This window comes from Leptodactylus fuscus, chromosome 8 (genome assembly GCF_031893055.1).
Source record: "Leptodactylus fuscus isolate aLepFus1 chromosome 8, aLepFus1.hap2, whole genome shotgun sequence".
In the NCBI taxonomy this organism is placed as follows: Eukaryota; Metazoa; Chordata; class Amphibia; order Anura; family Leptodactylidae; genus Leptodactylus; species Leptodactylus fuscus.
The window spans coordinates 41,093,452-41,114,483 of NC_134272.1; the positions used below are offsets into that span (position 1 = coordinate 41,093,452).

Here is a 21,032-nt window from a genome sequence, read left to right on the forward strand (position 1 = left end):
CTCACTCTATGGTATCCCTTGCGGTTCCAATAGTGCAGGTGACAGGGTTGCCAGGAGCACAATAGAAGAGGTGCACAGCTGGGAGCCATATCAGCGCTTTGCAACAAAAAGAGGTGAGTATGAAATTCACCAGAATTGTGTGACCTGTGATGTAATTTGGGGTATGGTGGAGAAAACTATTACCTTTAGTGGTCACTAAAATCTTGTCCCCGGACACCTTGGATACTGTGATGCTATTGATCATGGCATCCACGGTGTCTGGTCCCGGGAGAGCAGAATGTAATGCTGCGACATAACAGAGCTATACAAATACTGAGATAAAGCGTTAACTGATAATTAACTCTCAACGTAACGGGTTAAGATACTTTTATTGCTCCCCGCTGCAGGAATTTTTTTGATTTTTGTTATATCCCTACTGCAATTCACTCCCTACACCATAATTTTTTTTATTTTGTTTTGCTTCCTTATATAGTGTCATGATGGCTTAACAGGCTTAACAGACTTTGTGAACAGTGTCTCATATAGGGCTTACAATCTAAATTCCCTATCAGTATGTTTTTTAAGTACTTAGAGGAAACCCATACAAACACTGAGCAACCATGCTGCCCCTTTATTCCATTCAAAGAGCCATATGAAGGCTTAATATTTGCAATACAAATTTTACTTGGCAATGGTATAATTTAATATTCAATACAATGTACTGGGAAAACACACAAAAGCATGGTGTATACAATGTGAATGGGGACCTAAAAAATGAAATCTATTAGTGGCATGGTCCCATCATTCAACTCTAACTCACCCTAATAAAGCATCCCACAGTGAATAAATACACAAACACATGTAAACTGAAGGAGGGTTGTGCAGGTACTCAAAATAACAAAAAACTAAATAGAAATAATGTAGAAAAAGTTACTTAAAGTTTAAATAACAAAAATCACAGATAACACTACACACTATAGAAAAAGGGGTGTCAGACAGACAGTACAGTGACACGCACCTGTGTAATATTAAAGAGGTAACTATGGCATGTTTACAGTGTTGGCCAAAAGTATTGGCACCCCTGCAATTCTGTCAGATAATTCTCATTTTTTCCAGAAAATGATTGCAAGCACAAACTCTTTGGTATTAATATCTTCATTTATTTTGCTTGCAATGAAAAAACACAAAAAAGAATGAAAAAAAAAGTCAAATCATTGATCATTTTACACAAAACTCCAAAAATGGGCTGGATAAAAGTATTGGCGCCCTCAGCCTAATACTGGTAGCACAACCTTTAGACAAAATAACTGCGAACAACCGCTTCTGGTAACCATCAATGAGTTTCTTACAATGCTCTGCTGGAATTTTAGACCATTCTTCTTTGGCAAACTGCTCCAGGTCCCTGAGATTTGAGGGTGCCTTCTCCAAACTGCCATTTTGAGATCTCTCCACAGGTGTTCTATGGGATTCAGGTCTGGACTCATTGCTGGCCACTTTAGAAGTCTCCAGTGCTTTCTCTCAAACCATGTCCAACTTGTCCGGAAGTGGCTCCAGCCGGAGACATTGACCCCAGCGCAGATTGTGGAGCGGATTGTCGTAGACCGGTACCTGAGGTCTTTACCAAGTAACATCCAGAGGTGGGTGCGGCATGGAGACCCAAGAAACGCCAATGCATTGGTGGGGTTGGTGGAGAGACACTGGGCTACACAGTCCCTTGTGCAGTGGCGCACCCAAATCCCACAAGCTCCCAAGGCCCAGAGGGCCAATTTATCTCGGGCTCCCCAGGATAAGGTAGTGACCCAGGGAAGAAGGACTGTCATCTGCTGGCAGTGCCAGGAGCCGGGCCAAATTGCGGCTAATTGTCCCCATGCCACTGAACCCATAGACTGCAGCCTGGGCAGGAGGGTGTCCCTCTATGCTGCACCTGTTTACACTGCTGCCACCCCAGACACTGTTGATGATCGCCACCTGTGCCAGGTGACCGTGGCTGGGTGCTTAGTGGTGGCACTACTGGATTCTGGCAGTTGAGTGACCCTTGTTAATGGGAACTATGTTGACCACGGGACTGTCACTGGACACACAGTCAGGGTCCTGTGCATACATGGAGATATAAGGGACTACCTAACCATGATTGTCTCCATCCAGACCCACTGTGGAGAGAGCCAACATGAGGTAGGGGTTGTTAAGAACTTGCCCCATGACCTCATTCTGGGATGGGACTTCCCCTATTTTGGACTCTGTGGCGGGGAAAGCAAGGGTCAGAGGATTCATCCCCAAGAATACCACAAGTGTTGTCTGGTCAGGTCCTTGAGCCTGAACCTAATGACCAGGACTCTAGGGTTCCTGCCATAGGGGTGACCATGTTTAAAGAGGATTGTGGCTCTATGTCTCCCCTAGAGGTAATGGCAAGTGAAGCCAAGGAGCCTGGTACTGAACTTCAGATGTGAGATTTGAAAGTGTCTCATGATAACTTTGGTATTGCACAACACCAGGATCCCACTCTGCAAAGGGCCTGGGAAAATGTTAGTGTTATCAATTGTGTGTCTCAGCGCCCAGGCGCTGATGAGGTGTTCCCCTGCATGGTTCTCAACCAGGAGTTGTTATACCAAGTTGACAGAGTGCGAGGTGAGACCTTAGAGCAATTACTGGTACCCCAGCCTTATCACTGGACGGTGCTGGAGTTGGCACATAAACATGTGCTAGGGAGTCACCTAGGTGCCACAAAATGCTGGACTGCATATTGCATTTTTATTGTCCGGAGGTATATCATGAGGTTAAAGTGTTTTGTAAAACTTGTCCAGAGTGTCAGAATCATGCCCCCATGGCACATTTTTGAAGCCCCCTGGTACCTCTGCCCATTACTGAAGTGCCCTTTAAAAAGATTGCCATGGATTTGGTAGGTCATTTACTTAAGTCCGCTCGAGGACATCAGCATATTTTGGTGGTCATGGACTATGCTACCCGATATCCTGAAGCCATCCCTGTACGGCACACGTCAGCAAAGTTGATAGCCAAAGAGTTGTTTGCCATGTTTTGCCGAGTGGGTCTACCCAAGGAGATCCTCACAGATCAGGGTACCCAATACATGTCTAAAGTCACCAGGGAATTGTGTAAACCAGGGGTCTCAAACTCAACTCAGCATGTGGGCCGCAGAGCAAGATCCCAGCCAGTCGGCGGGCCGCACTAGGTCTACAAACAAAAAAAAAATCAGTACAAGTAGAATCGTACATGCAGTTTACTCAGTGTCACAAAATGAACAGAAACTGTAGCTTGCATCACAACTGCTGTAAACTAAGCTAAGCCCTTAAGAAGGTTTTTGTCCACTCAGCTGAGTGCGTTTGCCAGACACCAGACCGTCGACGTTAGGCCTGAAGTTGTGTGTAGTCGCAAGTCGCAAAGTTGCTTTCAGATGTTCGTCAGTCGGTCTCAATCACAATACTGTTTTGTTGATCTTCATTGTAGAGAAGAATTGTTCACAAACGTATGTACTGCCAAATATCGCCAGAATTCTAGCAGCTCTGCAGACTAATATTGGAAACTTTTCTCTTGGAACGAACTTGTAGAATTCTGGAACGCCAACATCAGTGTACTTCTGTTTCAGAATAGCGTCACACTGCAAGTCCAGTAGTTCCATCTGGACTTCTTCTGGAACGCTCTGCACATCAACTCCAAATGGAGTTGCAAAAAGTGCAAAATGCGGTTCCAGAGCCGTGAATTCCTGAAAGCGATGTTCAAAATCATCTAGTTATCTGGTCAACATATCTGCATAGTATTTCAGGCGTTGTAAATCGACAGCACCTAACGACTTTAGAGCTGAGAAATGAGCCATTTTGCCACTTGTCAGCTGGCTTGCCCACAAGGTGAGCTTGCATTTGAACGACTGGATGCGGTCAAACATCACAGTAATCAACTGCTTTGAGCCCTGCAGTTCTGAATTCAGTGCATTGAGGTGTTGTGTGACATCTGTCAGAAAAGCTAGATCCGATAGAAATGTTGGCTCACACAGCTCAGGAACGTCTGTCTTTCATTGCCATGAACAATGCTATTTCCTGCCTTAGAGCAAAAAATCTCTGCAGCACTTTGCCACGACTCAACCATCTGACTTCTGTATGATACAGCAACTCTCCGTACTCCCCCTCTAAATCGGCTAGAAATTACACAAACTGCCTGTGGTTGAGACCCCTTGCACTTATGAAGTTTACTGTCTTCACAACAACATCCATGACTTCCTTCAGTTGTATATTTTTGGCACAGAGTGCTTTCGGGTGCAAAATGCAGTGTATGGCTGCAAAAGGTCCGCTCAAACTGAGCCGATTCCGTTTGTCCTTCAACAATCCGACAACACCAGCCTTCTATGAACACATTGCTGGAGCACCATCTGTGGCCACTGAAACGAGTTTGTCCCATGGTAGTCCACATCTGTCAATACAAGCTTCCAGTTCTTGAAAAATGTCCTGACCGGTCATCGTTCCTTTCATCGGTAGCATGTCCAATAACTCTTCAAAGACGTTGAAGTTTGCGTCGACCCCTCGGATGAATACGGCACAGTACACGGTATCTGTTACACCAGAGGACTCGTCCAGTGCAATGGAATACGCTTCAAAATTCTTCGCAGCTGCAATCAGTTGCTGTTGTACATCGTCGGTTGACTCCGTGATCCTGCTGGCAACTGTGTTTGCAGACAAACTTATACCTTCGAAGAGCATCTTTTTCTCGGGACAAATAATTTCACATGCCTTTATCATGCATTCTTTTACAAACTGGCCTTCAGTGAATGGTCTTTGCTATCATCTCGCTAACAACAAAGCTTGCCTTCAAGGAATCTCTGCTTGCTCTGTTAACACGTGCAAAAAAGTTTCTTTGGTTGGCGAACGATGCCTTCAAGTGACGGGCTTTTTCCTCGCGAATTGTGCCAGTCAGTGCAGCAAACTGTTGTCCATGCAGCGTATAATAATGTCTACGCACGTTGTACTCCTTGGGCACAGAGATGCATTGCAGACAAATCAGACAGGTGATTTTGTCGCCTACTTGTGTAACAAAATATAAATTTTCCCACTTGTCCTGAAACAGTCGTTTTTTATCCTCAATCTTTCGCTTTTTAGAACACGACGACGACATTATTAAACAGTCCAGGGCAAAGCTATAATAGGCTATTTTCCCGGCGAACAATTTTGTGGGCCCGCAGACTAATCCACGCCAAGCCTACTTGTATGTTCATCGTATGTATAGAAAAAAGAAAATAGTGGCACTACTGCTTTAACAGAGGCAGATCTTGATTCATTGCAGATTTAAATTAGAAACGCATCTGAGTTCAGCTCAAAAAGCTCATACAAGCTACAGTGGGGCAAAAAAGTATTTTGTCAGTCACCAATAGTGCAAGTTCCACCACTTAAAAAGATGAGAGGCGTCTGTAATTTACATCATAGGTAGACCTCAACTATGAGAGACAAAATGAGAAAACAAATCCAGAAAATCACATTGTCTGATTTTGTAAGAATTTATTTGCAAATTATGGTGGAAAATAAGTATTTGGTCACCTACAAACAATCCAGATTTCTGGCTCTCACAGACCTGTAACTTCTTCTTTAAGAGTCTCCTCTTTCCTCCACTCATTACCTGTAGTAATGGCACCTGTTTAAACTTGTTATCAGTATAAAAAGACACCTGTGCACACCCTCAAACAGTCAGACTCCAAACTCCACTATGGTGAAGACCAAAGAGCTGTCAAAGGACACCAGAAACAAAATTGTAGCCCTGCACCAGGCTGGGAAGACTGAATCTGCAATAGGCAACCAGCTTGGATTGAAGAAATCAACTGTGGGAGCAATAATTAGAAAATGAAAGACATACAAGACCACTGATAATCTCCCTCGATCTGGGGCTCCACGCACAATCTCACCCCGTGGGGTCAAAATGATCACAAGAACAGTGAGCAAAAATCCCAGAACGACGTGGGGGGACCTAGTGAATGAACTGCAGAGAGCTGGGACCAATGTTACAAAGCCTACCATCAGTAACACACTACGCCGCCAGGGACTCAGATCCTGCAGTGCCACACGTGTCCCACTGCTTAACCCAGTACATGTCCGGGCCCGTCTGAAGTTTGCTAGAGAGCATTTGGATGATCCAGAAGAGTATTGGGAGAATGTCCTATGGTCTGATGAAACCAAACTGGAACTGTTTGGTAGAAACACAACTTTTCGTGTTTGGAGGAAAAAGAATACTGAGTTGCATCCATCAAACACCATACCTACTGTAAAGCATGGGGGTGGAAACATCATGCTTTGGGGCTGTTTCTCTGCAAAGGGGCCAGGACGACTGATCCGGGTACATGAAAGAATGAATGGGGTCATGTATCGTGAGATTTTGAGTGTAAACCTCCTTCCATCAGCAAGGGCATTGAAGATGAAACGTGGCTGGGTCTTTCAACATGACAATGATCCAAAGCACACCGCCAGGGCAACGAAGGAGTGGCTTTGTAAGAAGCATTTCAAGGTCCTGGAGTGGCCTAGCCAGTCTCCAGATCTCAACCCTATAGAAAACCTTTGGAGGGAGTTGAAAGTCCGTGTTGCCAAGCGACAGCCCCAAAACATCACTGCTCTAGAGGAGATCTGCATGGAGGATTGGGCCAACATACCAACAACAGTGTGTGCCAACCTTGTGAAGACTTACAGAAAACGTTTGACCTCTGTCATTGCCAACAAAGGATATATAACAAAGTATTGAGATGAAATTTTGTTACTGACCAAATACTTATTTTCCACCATAATTTGCAAATAAATTCTTACAAAATCAGACAATGTAATTTTCTGGATTTGTTTTCTCATTTTGTCTCTCATAGTTGAGGTCTACCTATGATGTAAATTACAGACGCCTCTCATCTTTTTAAGTGGTGGAACTTGCACTATTGGTGACTGACTAAATACTTTTTTGCCTCACTGTACTTGTATGTTCCATTTCTCTAGTCTAGCATCCTAGGTAGATAATAAACTGCATTATGCGTCTTACTTACTTCTATGGTGCTTTCCCGTGGATGCCCCGCCCAAAGCCTGGCGACAGCGCGTCTTACTTACTTCTATGGTGCTTTCCCGTGGATGCCCCGCCCAAAGCCTGGCGACAGCGATTTGGGCAGGGCATCCACCGGAAAGCAACATAGAAGTAAGTAAGACGCATAATACAGTTTATTATCTACGTAGGTCCTACGTAGATAATAAACTGTATTATGCGTCGTAGGATGCTTCTGCGGGCCGCACAAAACTGTTCGCCGGGCCGCGAGTTTGAGACCCCTGGTGTAAACTCTTTCATATCAAACAGTTGCGTACATCTGTTTACCATCCCCAGACAGACAGGTTAGTAGAAAGGTTTAACAAAACCTTAAAAATATGCTGAAAAAGGTGGTAAGCAAGGATGGAAGAGACTGGGATGTTCTGTTACCCTATTTGATGCTTGACAACCGTGAGGTACCACAGGCTTCCACTGGGTTTTCCCCTTTCGAGTTGGTTCACGGCAGTCATCCTAGGGGTCTGTTGGACATCGCCAAAGAGACGTGGGAGCAAGAACCCACTCCCCACAAAAAGTATCATTGAACATATTGCCGGTATGCAGGATAGGATAGCGGAAGTCATACCCATAGTTAGAGAACATCTGCAGGAGACCCAAAAGGCTGAAGGCCGTGTTTACAATAGGTCGGCAAGGGTAAACACCTTTAAACCCAGTGATCGAGTACTTGTACTCATTCACATAGTAGAGAGTAAGTTTCTTGCCAAATGGCAAGGCCCCTAGGAGGTAATGGAAAAGATAGGGGAAGTGAAGTACAAGGTTCATCAGTGAGGTAGGAGAAAACCTGAACAGGTTTATCATGTAAACCTGCTAAAGGCGTGGAAAGACAGTCTGCTTACAGGGAACCAGGAGAGTCAGCTTACAGGGAACCAAGAGAGTCTGTTTACAGGGAACCAGGAGAGTCTGCTTACAGGGAACCAAGAGAGTCTTACAGAAAGCTCTCCAGCTAAACTGTTTCCTGTAAAATCTCCACAGGCTGTGGTTGGAACTAAAAAGGTAGCAGCAGGGGTACGAACAGCAGAGACACTCACAAAAAGCCAGCAACAAGAATGCAAAGCGTTTGTAGCTAGGAATACAGATGTGTTCTCTGAGGAACCTGGGCGCATATGCCTAATCAAGCATGATATTGTTACTGAGCCCCATGTGAAAGTACAAATAAGGCTGTGCTGGGTCCTCGAGGCTTGCCGACAAGCCATTTCAGGGGAGGTGCAGAATATGTTAAAATATGTTCTAGGGATTACATGACCATTTTGATCCCCCAGGCTTTTCACTGAACTTATTTGAATTTGGCAGTCTATTAAAAAAAAAAAATTATAATTTCTACTGTTATATGTACATTTACGTAATTTTTGTTCCCTTTTACCAGGGAATAAAGTAGCCCATCTTGTTACACAATTTCTCCCGAGTGCAAGTCAAGGCCAATTTGTGGTCAAAAACTACTGTTTGGGAGCAGAGGAGGGCTCAGAAGTAAAGGAGTGTTATTTCACTTTTGGAGCTCTAATTTTACACGAATGGTTTATAAGTGCCATGTCGCATTTGCAGAGCTCTTGGGGTAACAAAACTGTGGAAACCTCCCAAAAGTGACCCCATTTTGGAAACTAGACCCCTTAAGGAATTTGTCTAGGGATATAGTGACACTACAGGCTGTCAGGGTCTGGGGTTGCAAAGTGGGATGACATAGACACACAAGTCCAGTTTCTTTAGTTCAAAACAAAGGTAGAGTTTAAGTATGTAACTATGTAACTATGAATTTTATTTTCACTCAAAAAAATAGTGCAGCAACAAAAGGAAACAATACAAAAATAAATAGCTGCCCGGCTAGGCTCTAACTAAATGCAGAATAGGTTACCTCACCTAGAATAACAGAAATATAAAAAGCCAGTTGAATCACTCAGGACACAGCTCCAAAAATATGGCCTCTTTCTTTGGCTCTCCAGCCAAGCTCTGCCCACAGTCTGCTGCAGGAGTTGACTTCTTAAGCCTCCCTTGTTGAGCAGACTCTCTGCAGCTAAGTCGCTGCCGGAACATCCCCAAAGTGTGGACTGGAGGGGGGTGGAATGACAGGTCCCACTACCAACCTACCTGCCATTCCTAAAAATCCAGCCAAGTAACTGGAACTCTGAAATAACCCTCAGCAGACTGAGTTATCTACTGAGAAACGTTCTTTATGGAGTTTTCTCATCTCACCCACCTAAATAGTCTGGGTGAGATGTACACCCCCTCCATTACCTGGCCGAGCATCGGCTTACAAGGCTTTTGTAAATAGTACTTTACAGTAGATGCTGCAGGATGAGAATTGCAATTTTTGAATCATATATGCCATTTCAGTACCCAATATATTGTGCCCAGCACATGCCACCAGAGACATAGACCCCTTAAAATGTAACGTATCCATTCTCCTGGATATGGTGACACCCTACATGTGGCAGTTGTGTAATGTCTGACCACACAAGGAGTAGTAGCAGGTCTGTGACATCACTACTGGTAGTCTCACTAGCCAATAGTGGTTATCAGAGGGGGCAGAACCACCACTATTGGTTGGATGTTATCAGAGACAGTAGCCTATCACAACAAATGGTGCCTATCCCACATCTGAATTGTCGCCATTAGTCTCAAGTTAGTCAGTGACTCATTTGTGACTAATGGCAGCAATCACCATTGTCGGACTGCTGACACTTACATGTACACTAGCCTGTGATGGTCTGCTGTCCCAAACAGCAGCCATCGCAGCATACATGAATATATGCAAATATATCGGCGATCCCGGCCATTAGTCACATGTGAAATGGCAGAGTTTGCGATTAGGATTGCCACCATTTGTTCACTTACTAGGGCCTCCTGTTGAATGCTGTGATGGTCTGCTGCTAATCAACCTGGGCTTCCATAAAATCGCTGCAGTACCACAGGCTGATCGCTTCCATGCCACGCTGCATTGCATTGCATTGGGGTCTAGCAATGGTTGAGTTTGAGTATGGAGACATCATGGAGATCGCTTCAATCCTGCCTTTGCTGTGGAGAAACAGAGTGCCCCAATTTCTGATGTTCTGATTTGGTGATTTATCACATACAGCAGTTGGTCACCTCTTGCGATGATAGGAGGAATGCAAACAGCACAGTGATATGTGCATAACAATCTGCAGCCACATGTGTTGGCAGGACTTCCATTTCACATATTTGTACATTTATAAGACATCCTACTTAATCGGTATGTCTCCATGACCAACCATATCATCTTGTATCCTGGCTAGAGACTGGTACCTGACAGGGTACTAGATAGGGTAGATAGGCCTGATAGGGTACTAGACCTTCCTTACAACTGTACCATTTTCCCTAATAAACTAATCATTTCACTCTAATATTGTAGTCATTTACATATATCATTAGATTCACACATACAAAGTGTCAGGGTCTGGGGTTGCTAGTTGGGGTGGCATAGACACAAAAGTCCAGTTTCTTTTAGTCCAAAACAAAGGTAGAGTTTATTTTCACTCAAAAAGGTAGTGCAGCAACAAAAGGAAACAATACAAAAATAAATACCTGCCCGGCTAGGCTACTAAAGAATAGGTTACCTCACCTAGAATAACAGAAATCCAAAAAGCTAGAATCATTCAGGACACAGCTCCCATAAATATGACCTCTCTGTCAGCTCTCCAGCCAAACTCTGCCAAAGTGTTGCTGCTGGAGCTGGCTTCTTAAGCCTCCTTGACGAGGAGACTCTCTGCAGCTGAGTCGCTGCCGGAACATCCCCAAAGTGTGGACTGGAGGGGGGTGGAATGACAGGTCCCACTATAAATCCTACCTGTCATCCCTAAAAATCCAGTCCAGTACTGAGCATTTACCAAAATACTCATCAGATGAAAGTTGTCTGCTGAGAACAAACATTCCTGGAGTTTTCTCATCTCACCCACCTGAGTAGTCTGGGTGAGATGTACACCCCTTCCATTACCTGACCAGCCACCGGCTTACAAATTTTCATTCAACTGTTTCTTGTTACTGTTTTTGCTTTTTTGTTAATGTGAGTACAATGGCATTCCACATCAAACAATAACCACATTTATGTGTGGCTGCTTAATTCCTCAAAGAACTTTACAGTCATCTGCATCTACAAAATTATGAATTATACTCACCCATCATTCCACAGACAAAGCAGATGTTTTTTTATTAGCTCTAAAATGCCCTCAATCCAAAGCCAGAATGGAAAGTTCTTGTCATTTAAATTTTCCTAAAGAAAAACATAAAAAAATATTTACCAACCTATGTAATACATTCAAAACAACTTAAAGGGGTTGTATGAGATTTAAAAAAAAAACATGGATGTTATCTTCTAGAAAAAGAGGTAGTACGAATGTCCACCAAAATGGAATTGGGAATAAACCTACTCAATAATCAAAGTAATAATAAAGATATAGGGGATAAAATAGTGTTTTCCTCAGCTTATAGCTTGGAATACAACAGGATTACAAATATTATCAAAAAATACCTACCTATTTTACAAACGGATCCGGTTACAAATTTAATATTACAAAGGGGCCTAAAATGTGTTGCTAAAAAAAGCCCCACCTTAGGTAGCGCACTTTCAGCTAGTTACCTACCAATGAAAGTAGGTCTTGATTCAGACAGTAAAAATGCCGGTTTTGCACGATGTAATGGTGTCAAATGTAAAGTTTGTAGGTATGTGGAAACTGTTGTGGAAGTAAGAAGTTATGCCTCAGATTTCACTGTGAAATTGAGGGAACACATGGATTGTAATAGTGAATATGTCATTTATTGTATCAGGTGCACAGAATGCACGAAAGAATATATTGGATGTACATCCAGAACATTAAAAACTCGCATTCTAGAGCCAAATTAACAGCGGAGAATGTCTCCGGTGCCGCAAAACATTTTGCCCTAGTTCATAAAGGGGAGACTGACACGTTGCGATTTTTTGGCATTGAAATTATTAAAGAAAATCTGAGGGGTGGAAATAGAAAAGAACTCCTCTTACAAAGGGAAGCATATTATATATAGCTTCAACAGTCGCAAATCAAAGGGAATGAACCTGAGAACAGACCTTATGCTTATTCATTAGATAAATGATTTTTAAATTACAAGGAAGAAAAGATGAACTCTGGAAATAGATATATAATATAACCATTTCAGATGTGAAAGGTAACAAAAGGTGATTTAAACATTGAATAATCATAGGGATACAGCTTGAAGGGAATAATGTAATTTATTGGATACAGTTAGTGTAGTAATGCAAACAGGATGTTGTTTAATATATATAGGAAGTGAACTGTATTATTAAAGGTCAATTGGAACCTTTTCAATGAGTGTATGAGAGAAATAGGACTATATGGATTACACTGTATTAAATAAATAAAAAATCAGATCAAAATAGAAGAAATATCCAAAGGTATTATATCTAATAGAAATAGTGGAACAGGATATAGTCAGAAAGATTATATTGGATAACAAAAGGGAGAATGTTAGAACAGGAAAGAGTTAATAAGTTCATTAAGTTCAGACGGGACAAAGTAGTCAGGAAGTCAGCTAATGGTATATAAGACTGACTGTAAAAATACATGACTAGGCTATGACTAAGGGGACGGAGCGCCCAAAAAACGCGTCAGCCATGAAGTTTTAATCACTCTGGTGTGTTTTTCACTTGCACTTTTTGTATTGTCGCCTGGAATATGCATCAATTTTAAAGTCATATATTAACGATGGAGTTTTAAAGGAGCAGGAGTGCGGGCCGACTTTTTTTGTATATTATTACAAATCAAAGAAAGTCCAAAATATGAGAATCACAGCAAGAAAGGGAGGGGAAGGAGAGCAAAAGGAGACAGAGCAGGGAAGAGAGGGAAAGAAGGAGGAAGAAGAAGAGAGAGAGAAGGAAACAAAAAAAGAGGGGGGAAACTCCCACAAGGAACCGTCGGAATCCTCCATGACTCTGGTATCCACCACACTACAAATCCAAAGACTGGGGGATGGGGGGTTAGAGGACTGCCACGGCGCCGGGACAAAGGGCCTGGCAACGTCAATCATATGGCGGAAGCAAGACTTACGGGAGAAATTAAGAGTGAGATCCTAGAGGCAAAGCAGGGAGAAGGCCGGTGAGAATGAAGGAGAAACTTGGATAACCTAACCAAGCACCCTCAGGACACCCCCTCAAACATCATACAATCTGGCACACTCCGAGAGAACATACAATATGGTCCCCTCCTTTGAGCCACGACGCCAATAGACAGGGGGGGAGGATGAGAAAATTCCACATAACTCCAACGCAACAAGGAATCTGTCGGCTATAATGCTTCTATAGGCAAAATCCAAAGACCCTGGTGTGTACCGAGTCAGAGAGGAATAAAACTAGTGGAGGCAAAGGTAATGGAGTTCATAGCTGGGAGCAGCAATACAGGAGGAGGAGAAGAGAGAGAATGAAGGGGTCATGACCATAGGTAAACTACCGGGCCACGGACACCTTCAGACATACATGCCTCCACACCCAAGACAGAACGATGCGCACCACGGCCAGCAATCCAGCTCAGAGAAAGCACCACGCACCCACGTGCTAATCCGTGGACCTGAGAGCAGCAGGGACACCATGACAGGAAATGTAGGGCGGCGGGGCGCCCCAGCAATGCAGGGGAGAGGGAAGGGGCAGGACACACCATCGGCGAGCGGAACAAAGTCTACGATGGTCACCCATGGGGCACAAAAACTTAAACTTAGCAGTAGCATAACCTTGAAGAGAATATTGAAAAACAAAGGACCTCAAGAGCAGAAAGGAACATCACAGTCAACAGTTCAAGCTAAACCCAAAGAGAGAAACGGAGGCAGCAAGGATACAATTCCTCAAGAGGGAGTCGAGAGAGAGTCCTCCGCTCGGCGCCTCTGACGGGCCAGGCAAGAAAAGGAGGACCGGTCAATGGGTGGAGCAGCTGGGAGCGGATAATCGAGCCAATCCGGGAGAGACAAGTTAGGCAAGTCCAGGAGCTGTGCCAGAGAGACTGCCTGATCCAGTGAATGAAGGGTGAACACCACCCCATTGCGGCGGACTTGGAGATGGAAGGGGTGACCCCATCTGTACTTGGTCCCCGAGTCCAGAAGCAGATGAAGAGTCGGTTTCAGGAGACACCACATGGCCAAGGTGCGGTGAGAGACATCAGGGAGGAGAGAAACCGAGCCATCCAGAAAGGTAACCGGGCCATGTCGCCAGGCGGCCCAAAGGATGTCCTCCTTTTCCTTGTAAAAATGCACTCTGCAAAGAACATCACGGGTCTCTGTGGCAGTGGTTCTCCTGGGGCCGAGCACCCGATGAATTCTATCAATGTTGATCTCTGTGTCCAGCGGTCTAGAAAGGACAGTAGTGAAGATAGAAGTGGCTATGGAACAGAGTTCCGCATTCAGGACAGCATCAGGAATGCCATGCAATTTAACATTATTACGGCGGCCCCTGTTCTCCTGATCATCAACCTGGAGTAGAAGGTTGCGGTTGAACGTGCCTTGGGTAGGCAAGGACTGTTCCACAGCCGCCAATCGTTGGTCAATAGAGTCGTTTTTTTGCTGCTGAGAGGAAACTCGAGCCGAAAGAGGTTGGAGTTCAAATTTGAAGCCTGACAGAATCCTCCAAGTCCCTTTTAGTAGGCATAGCACAGAGGAGTTCCCAAATATCCAACAGTTTGGGACGCTTGGAGTGGTGAGGTGATGGAGAAAAATTGGAGGAGTCAGAAGCGAGTGGGGCACGCAGGGCCACTGGCGTAGCAGAAAAGTCCATTTCCCAGTCAGATAGAGGAACAGACCAGGGGTCGTCATCCCGTGGGGGGTGAGGCTGCAGAGGATGGCAGGGAGTCCATGGCTCCAGGGGTCTGGGCTGATCCCTCAGTAAAAGAGCAGATGGAGTCCAGCAGGGGGGCTTATTAGAGGTGAGGGGCTCATTAGGCTGGGTCGGAGCACCCCCCTGAGAAAGACCAGGAAGCCTGGAGAGGCAGCTGAGGAGGAACTGTAAATAGGGGGTCGCCAGAGGTCTCAATGAGGGAGAAGGCAGGACAGCAGGAGAGTCCCCATCCTGCAGGGGGACCGAGGCCATGTGGGGGAGACATGCAGCCTCCAGGGTTGTGTAGCAGTCAGACAAGTGGGAGAGGGGGGCGGCCAGGAGGGGAACATCGCCATTTACAGGCTCAGAGACAGATGCATGGACCTTGTCAGTAGCCGGCCACGGGGTCCACGTACCGGGGAGCTGCAGAGGAGACTCTGAATGGACAGAGGGAGCCCTGGAAAGGGGAAGCCGGGTCGGGGAAGCACTCCGTTGCAGATGCGGGACCTCCATCTCTTTCACTGTGGTGCGTGCTGGCGCCATCTTGAAACTGCCGGGTAGCGAGGAGGGAGACGCTGTGGAGAGGATAAATCTAGCCAGCTGAGGCACAACACGGGAGGGGAGGTGGATTTACGTCCCAGCCAACGAAACATGTTGGAGCCGGGTGAAGGTAGGCGGTCAGACCCGATATATCAGGCTAGAAAGCTGCTGGGGTTCGGGAGCTCTGAAGAGATGCGTCTTCACGGTGCCATTACGTAGGCCACACCAACAATTTATTATTTTTATATCAATGTGGGACATGAAAAAATTATACATTTAACTCTATAAGATACTAAGTTTTTTGAGAATTTAGAGAACCCTTTAAGATGTTATTATGATAAAAACACCAGTAATTATTATTTTCCATAAAAAAGTGTAAACAATCAAAAGGCAAGAATAATAAGTGTACATCTGTAAGGGGGCGTTCACACTACTGTTGGATTCCGTCAGCAGTTTCCGTGGCTATTGTCCGTACAAGATTTTAGCAATGGATACTAGCTGTTCCGTCTGAAATTTCCATTCATTTTAATGGGATTTTATTTTGTGTCCGTTTGTGCCCATTTACACCCATATCTGTTTTTCTAAAGCAGACAAAAAAATCTTATTTGTAAGAATTTTTTCTACATTTGAAAAAAAAAAGGGACAGTGAGTATGCATTATTTTTTAACATTGAAGTCTATGGGCAACGGTCTTCTAAAGGACAGTAACTGATAGTCATCAGTTACTGTCCGTTTGTGTCCGTTATGATAGGTGTCCATTTATTTTTTTGAACGGAATCCAACGGTAGTGTCAACTCTACATAACAAGGTGATGTAAATAGCATTTCATAAATAATTTAGTATTGTATATATTTTTTGTAAATAATTTACCTTGCAGAATCTAGTCCATGGAATAAATTCATCTGAACCGTTCATGTTTGGACCTGCAGATTGATAGCAAAAAATCTATTGTTGTAATCTTTTACTTTATGGCAACTTACATAAGATCAAAACAGCTATAAAGTCTTCCACCCCAGTCTTGATAAGCCCTACACTAGAGGAAAATGCACCTAAGGGTGCATTCACATGGAGTAACGTGCCACGTGACCTGGCACGTATACGCCGTGTGAGATTTTGCGGGCTGTATACGCTTCCATTGATTTCAATGGTAGCGTGGATCGTAAACGCTGCGTTATTTTGCGGCCGCAAAATCACAGCCGCAAAATAATGCGGCGTTTACGATCCAAGCTCCCATTGAAATCAATGGGAGCGTATACGGCCCGTAAAATCTCACACGGCGTATACGTGCCAGGTCACGTGGCATGTTACTCCATGTGAATGGGCCCTAATTTGTGATGCGACTCAGACCTTTCCATTACTTATGTGCATCCTCCAGAAGTCAGGTGCTGATAACTCTTGTGCATCAACAATTTATGTGCCCTTCGTCCTTGGCTGACAACAAACTTAGACAAAGGAAAATACAGGGAAACCTCCTGATCACCAACTTATCCAATCAAAAACCCCTTTTTAAAGCAAATCTTTCAGTTTGCAAACTCTCAACACACAATGGATTTGCATACACTGTAAGACCAATTTGAATGCAGATCTGTGCTGCACTTAATCATTGGACTGCAGCTAACAAGCAAGGGACATGCAAGAAACATGAGGGAAGAAAAGTCAACAGCATCACACTGGGAGAGAGAGCCCATGCCATACATATTTTGGTAACACAATCCCTGGAACTACATCATAAAAGCGACGAGTTTTAAATGAGGCCAAGTTGGGGGTTTAGGAAAGAGAGAACCATGTTGGAATCCAGGAAGAAAAAAAGGAGCCATGCTGTGGTTAAAGACTGGAACCACACCAAACACCAATATTTAAAGGGGCACAGGGCTGGGGAATAGGAATGAAAGGAAAACCATGCTGATGACCAATATTTAAGCACCTTTTAATATACATTTTATACTGGTAGACAGGACAATTTTCACACTTTTAATGAGTACAAGTAAAACATAAATTATAACATAAAAATCCAACTACCCCCTATGCCAATACATTTTTTGAAGACAGACAGCTGCCACATTGTTAAAACACCACTCAGCACTTAAAGGGGTTGTCCCATCACAAGGATCCTATCTATCATGCTTGTTAATGTGGATGTAAGACTTTTCCTAAATACACTGCTTCAGCAAAACTGCTTTGTTTGTCCACTATTTTACTTTATTCAATTCATTGTGGACACAGCCCTTGACTTATCTGCTCAAAAGTCAAGTGATGTATCTGCCTGCTCTCAGGGGGGAAGGAAGAGGGGCTAAGTGCACAGGAGCAAGCCTGTGTTTCTAGCTATTCCTGTGTCTACACCATGTGACCTACCTTCCTATCAGATAGAGGAAAGGAGCTGCTTTCATTTCTTCTGTTCTCCCAGTTATCAAGCTAGCTAATTCAATTGTGTTCAATATGGCAGAGACAGGCAGTCTCTGTATGTAACACAGAATGGAGTTGCTGCTGCCTGTACTTCATAGTCCAATATGGATGGGCGGAGCTACACGCTAATTTGGGGGCAGAGCTAAACGGCAGGTTGCATGTGAAACCCCGCCCACCAAATGATGCAAGAAATCAGGAAGAAAGAAGATTTTACAGCAGTGAAGACTGGTGAGTATGTGATGTGGGAATACCCCTTTAATACACACAGGTACTTTAAACCTTAATGATCAATGATGTACCTGTATGTTATTGGTAGCAATGGGAATGTATGGTATGGGCTCAGGAGTTGAGCTCTCTCCCCATGCACGCCAGATGTCGTTTGTATAATACAGCCGGCACCTACCACTAAAACAGTTGTGAAAAAGTGCTGATACAGATCACAGCTGTTAACACTTTAGTTGCTGCGGTTAAACACGACTGCGGCATCTAAAGTAAGCAGGCGGCATGGATGCTGCCATTTTTACTTGATCAGTTGCCACTGAAGGTCCCCAGGCTTGTTACTGCCATAGAACTAGGCAGCTTGTAATAGAAATGAATGGCTTTTACTACTCAATACAATACATTAGTATTGCAGAGAATCATATGAGCGTTCAGACCCCTAGGGTTCAAGGTCCCTAGGGGGCCTGAAAATAAAAGAAAAAAAAATAAAGTTATTAAAAAATGGAGAAAAAAGTTAAAATCACCCCCATTTCCCTAAAAATAAATAAACAAAAATAAACATAAACACATTAGTCATCTCCGTGCTCCAAAATGTTCTAACTATTAAAATATATAGTGAACAGCATAACGGGAAGGGGGGGGGAGCCAAATGGCAATTTAATTTTCATCACTTTGCCTCCTAAAAAAATGAATAAAAAGTGATCAAGCCATCAGACCTTCTCCAAATAGTATCAATGAAAACTTCATCTTGTCCCACATGAAAAGACACCATACCCAGCTTCATAAATGGAAATATCAAAAAATTACATGGCAATAACAATGTTTTTTTTCTATTTTACAGTTTTTCATTTTTTAAAAGGTATCAAAATATTACAAATACTATATAAATTTGGTATTGTCGTGATCTCACTGACCCACAGAATACAGGTAACAAGTAATTTTTACCACAAAGAATGCCATAAATATTAAACTGATAAGAAATTGGTGCAAATGCATTTTTTTTTTCCAATTCCATCTCCACCAATTACACCATTCTAAATTTTTTCCAGCTTCCCAGTACATTGTTATTGAATGGTGCTAAAGTTTGATTTGCCCCACAAACAATAAGTCATCATGTGACTCTGTGGATTGCAGAAAAAAAAAAAAAATCATGGCCCTTGAAAGGTGGGGTGGAAAAAATAGATACACAAAATACAAAATTTGGCTTGGTCCTTAAGGGGTTAACGATGCTTTAAAATTTAATTTTTACTTAAAAAAATACATAGAAATTTTGACTTGTTTCTAGAAGCGTAACCTAAGCAGAACATTATATACACCACACCTCCTAATAGGAGATTAAGAGTGCATTCACATTGAGGAAAACGCCACTGAATTTGGTGTGAAATCTGTGTCAGATTCAGCACGGAAAAAAAGCCTCCCATTTCTTCCTTTAGAAACTCATTGAAGTCAATGGGAGGCTTTGTTCTCAGTGCTGAATCTGACGTGGATTCCACACCAAATTCAGTGCCATTTTCCTCTGTGTGAATGCACCCTAATACATGTACCGTATTTTGCGGACTATAAGGCGCATTACCCATGAGCGCCTTATAGTCCTGTCTAGGTTCATATATAAGGCGCACTGGACTATAAGGCGCAGCGCTGTCCAGTGCGCCTTATATGTGATTGAAAGCGGCGGCACGCAGAGTTTGCCGGCGGCCGCTTAACCCCCCGCGTGCCAGCCGCTTCTATTCATTTCAATGGCACGCTTCCATTGAAATGAATGGAAGCGCTCGGCACGCGAGGAGTTGAGCAGCGGCCGCCGGCAAAGTATGCGTGCCGCTTCCATACATTACAATGGGACTGTGCTATTCGAATAGTATTCGCTCATCTCTAACTTCAGTTGTAAGAAGTTACAATTGAAGTTAGAGATGAGCGAATACTATTCGAATAGCACGCTCCCATTGCAATGTATGGAAGCGGCACACAGACTTTGCCGGCGGCCGCCGCTTCCATCCATATATAAGGCACACCGGACTATAAGGCGTACTTTCGATTTCTGGGGAAATCGTAGGATTTTATGTGCGCCTTATAGTCCAGAAAATACGGTATAGATCATACATATCACTTAGGCTTATGCCTACAGTAATGTACAAAGGTTTTAGACAGTAAAATTGCTGCAAAGTAAGAATGCTTTCAAAAATAGAAGTAGTAGTTTTAATAGTTTATTTTTGTCAATGAAATAATGTGAATTGATTAATAAAATAGCCTAAGTCAAATTGGTCAATATTTGATGTGACCAAATTTGGAGTGATAATATGACCCCAACAGAGCCCTGATCTCAACATTATGAGTCTGTGTGTAATGTATGTGAGAAATATCTGTGGTTAGTTCTCGGAGATGTTTGGAACAACTTCCTAACTGAGTTCATTCAAAATGTACAAGTGTACCTATGTATTGATACTGCTTGAAGGCAAAGGTTAGGCCCACAAACGATTAATTTGATTTAAATTTCTCTTTATCTCATTGACTTTGCAAATTGTTAAAGGGAGTCTGTCAGCAGGAAAATTGTTATTAATCTAATGACAGTACCTTAAAGGGGTACTTTCTCTATCAATTCCTCACGGTTTTCTAGATCTCTGCTTGCTGTCATTCATTCTGTTACTTCTAGAGGATAAAACTCTGACCCTGGTCGTGTGATTTACGGTCCATGGTCATGTGATGAGCACACAGGTGCACAGCTGATTACCAGGCAGATGTCTGAATACTGTGCTGTGACTGTAATGAGCAGCGCCTGTGTACTCATCACATGACCGTGGACCGTAAATCACATGACCATGGGCAGTTTTATCCTCTAGAAGTAACAGAATGAATGACAGCAAGCAGAGATCTAGAAAACCGTGAGGAATTGATAAAGAAAGTACATTGGAAAATTGTATATCTTTTTATTGTACACTTCTTTGTCAATATTGGTCTGAAAGTGGACAACCCCTTTAACAGCCTGTTTCTACACTTTCCAAAGATGCCTTTATTACTCTGCCATGCAGCTTCATTATCAT

The 21,032-nt window shown here is 43.4% G+C and overlaps 1 protein-coding gene across 1 annotated transcript in view; it reads right to left on the reverse strand.

The window, feature by feature from the left end:
• STAT1 (signal transducer and activator of transcription 1) overlaps positions 1–21,032 on the reverse strand; it is a 275,050-nt gene that overhangs the window by 37,138 nt on the left and 216,880 nt on the right. Inside the window, exons 18-19 of the mRNA XM_075285132.1 lie at positions 16,246–16,298; positions 11,166–11,260 (exon numbers count right to left, since the gene is read on the reverse strand). Of these exons, the coding sequence (XP_075141233.1) occupies positions 11,166–11,260; positions 16,246–16,298 (148 nt within the window). The remainder of the gene's footprint in view (positions 1–11,165; positions 11,261–16,245; positions 16,299–21,032) is intronic.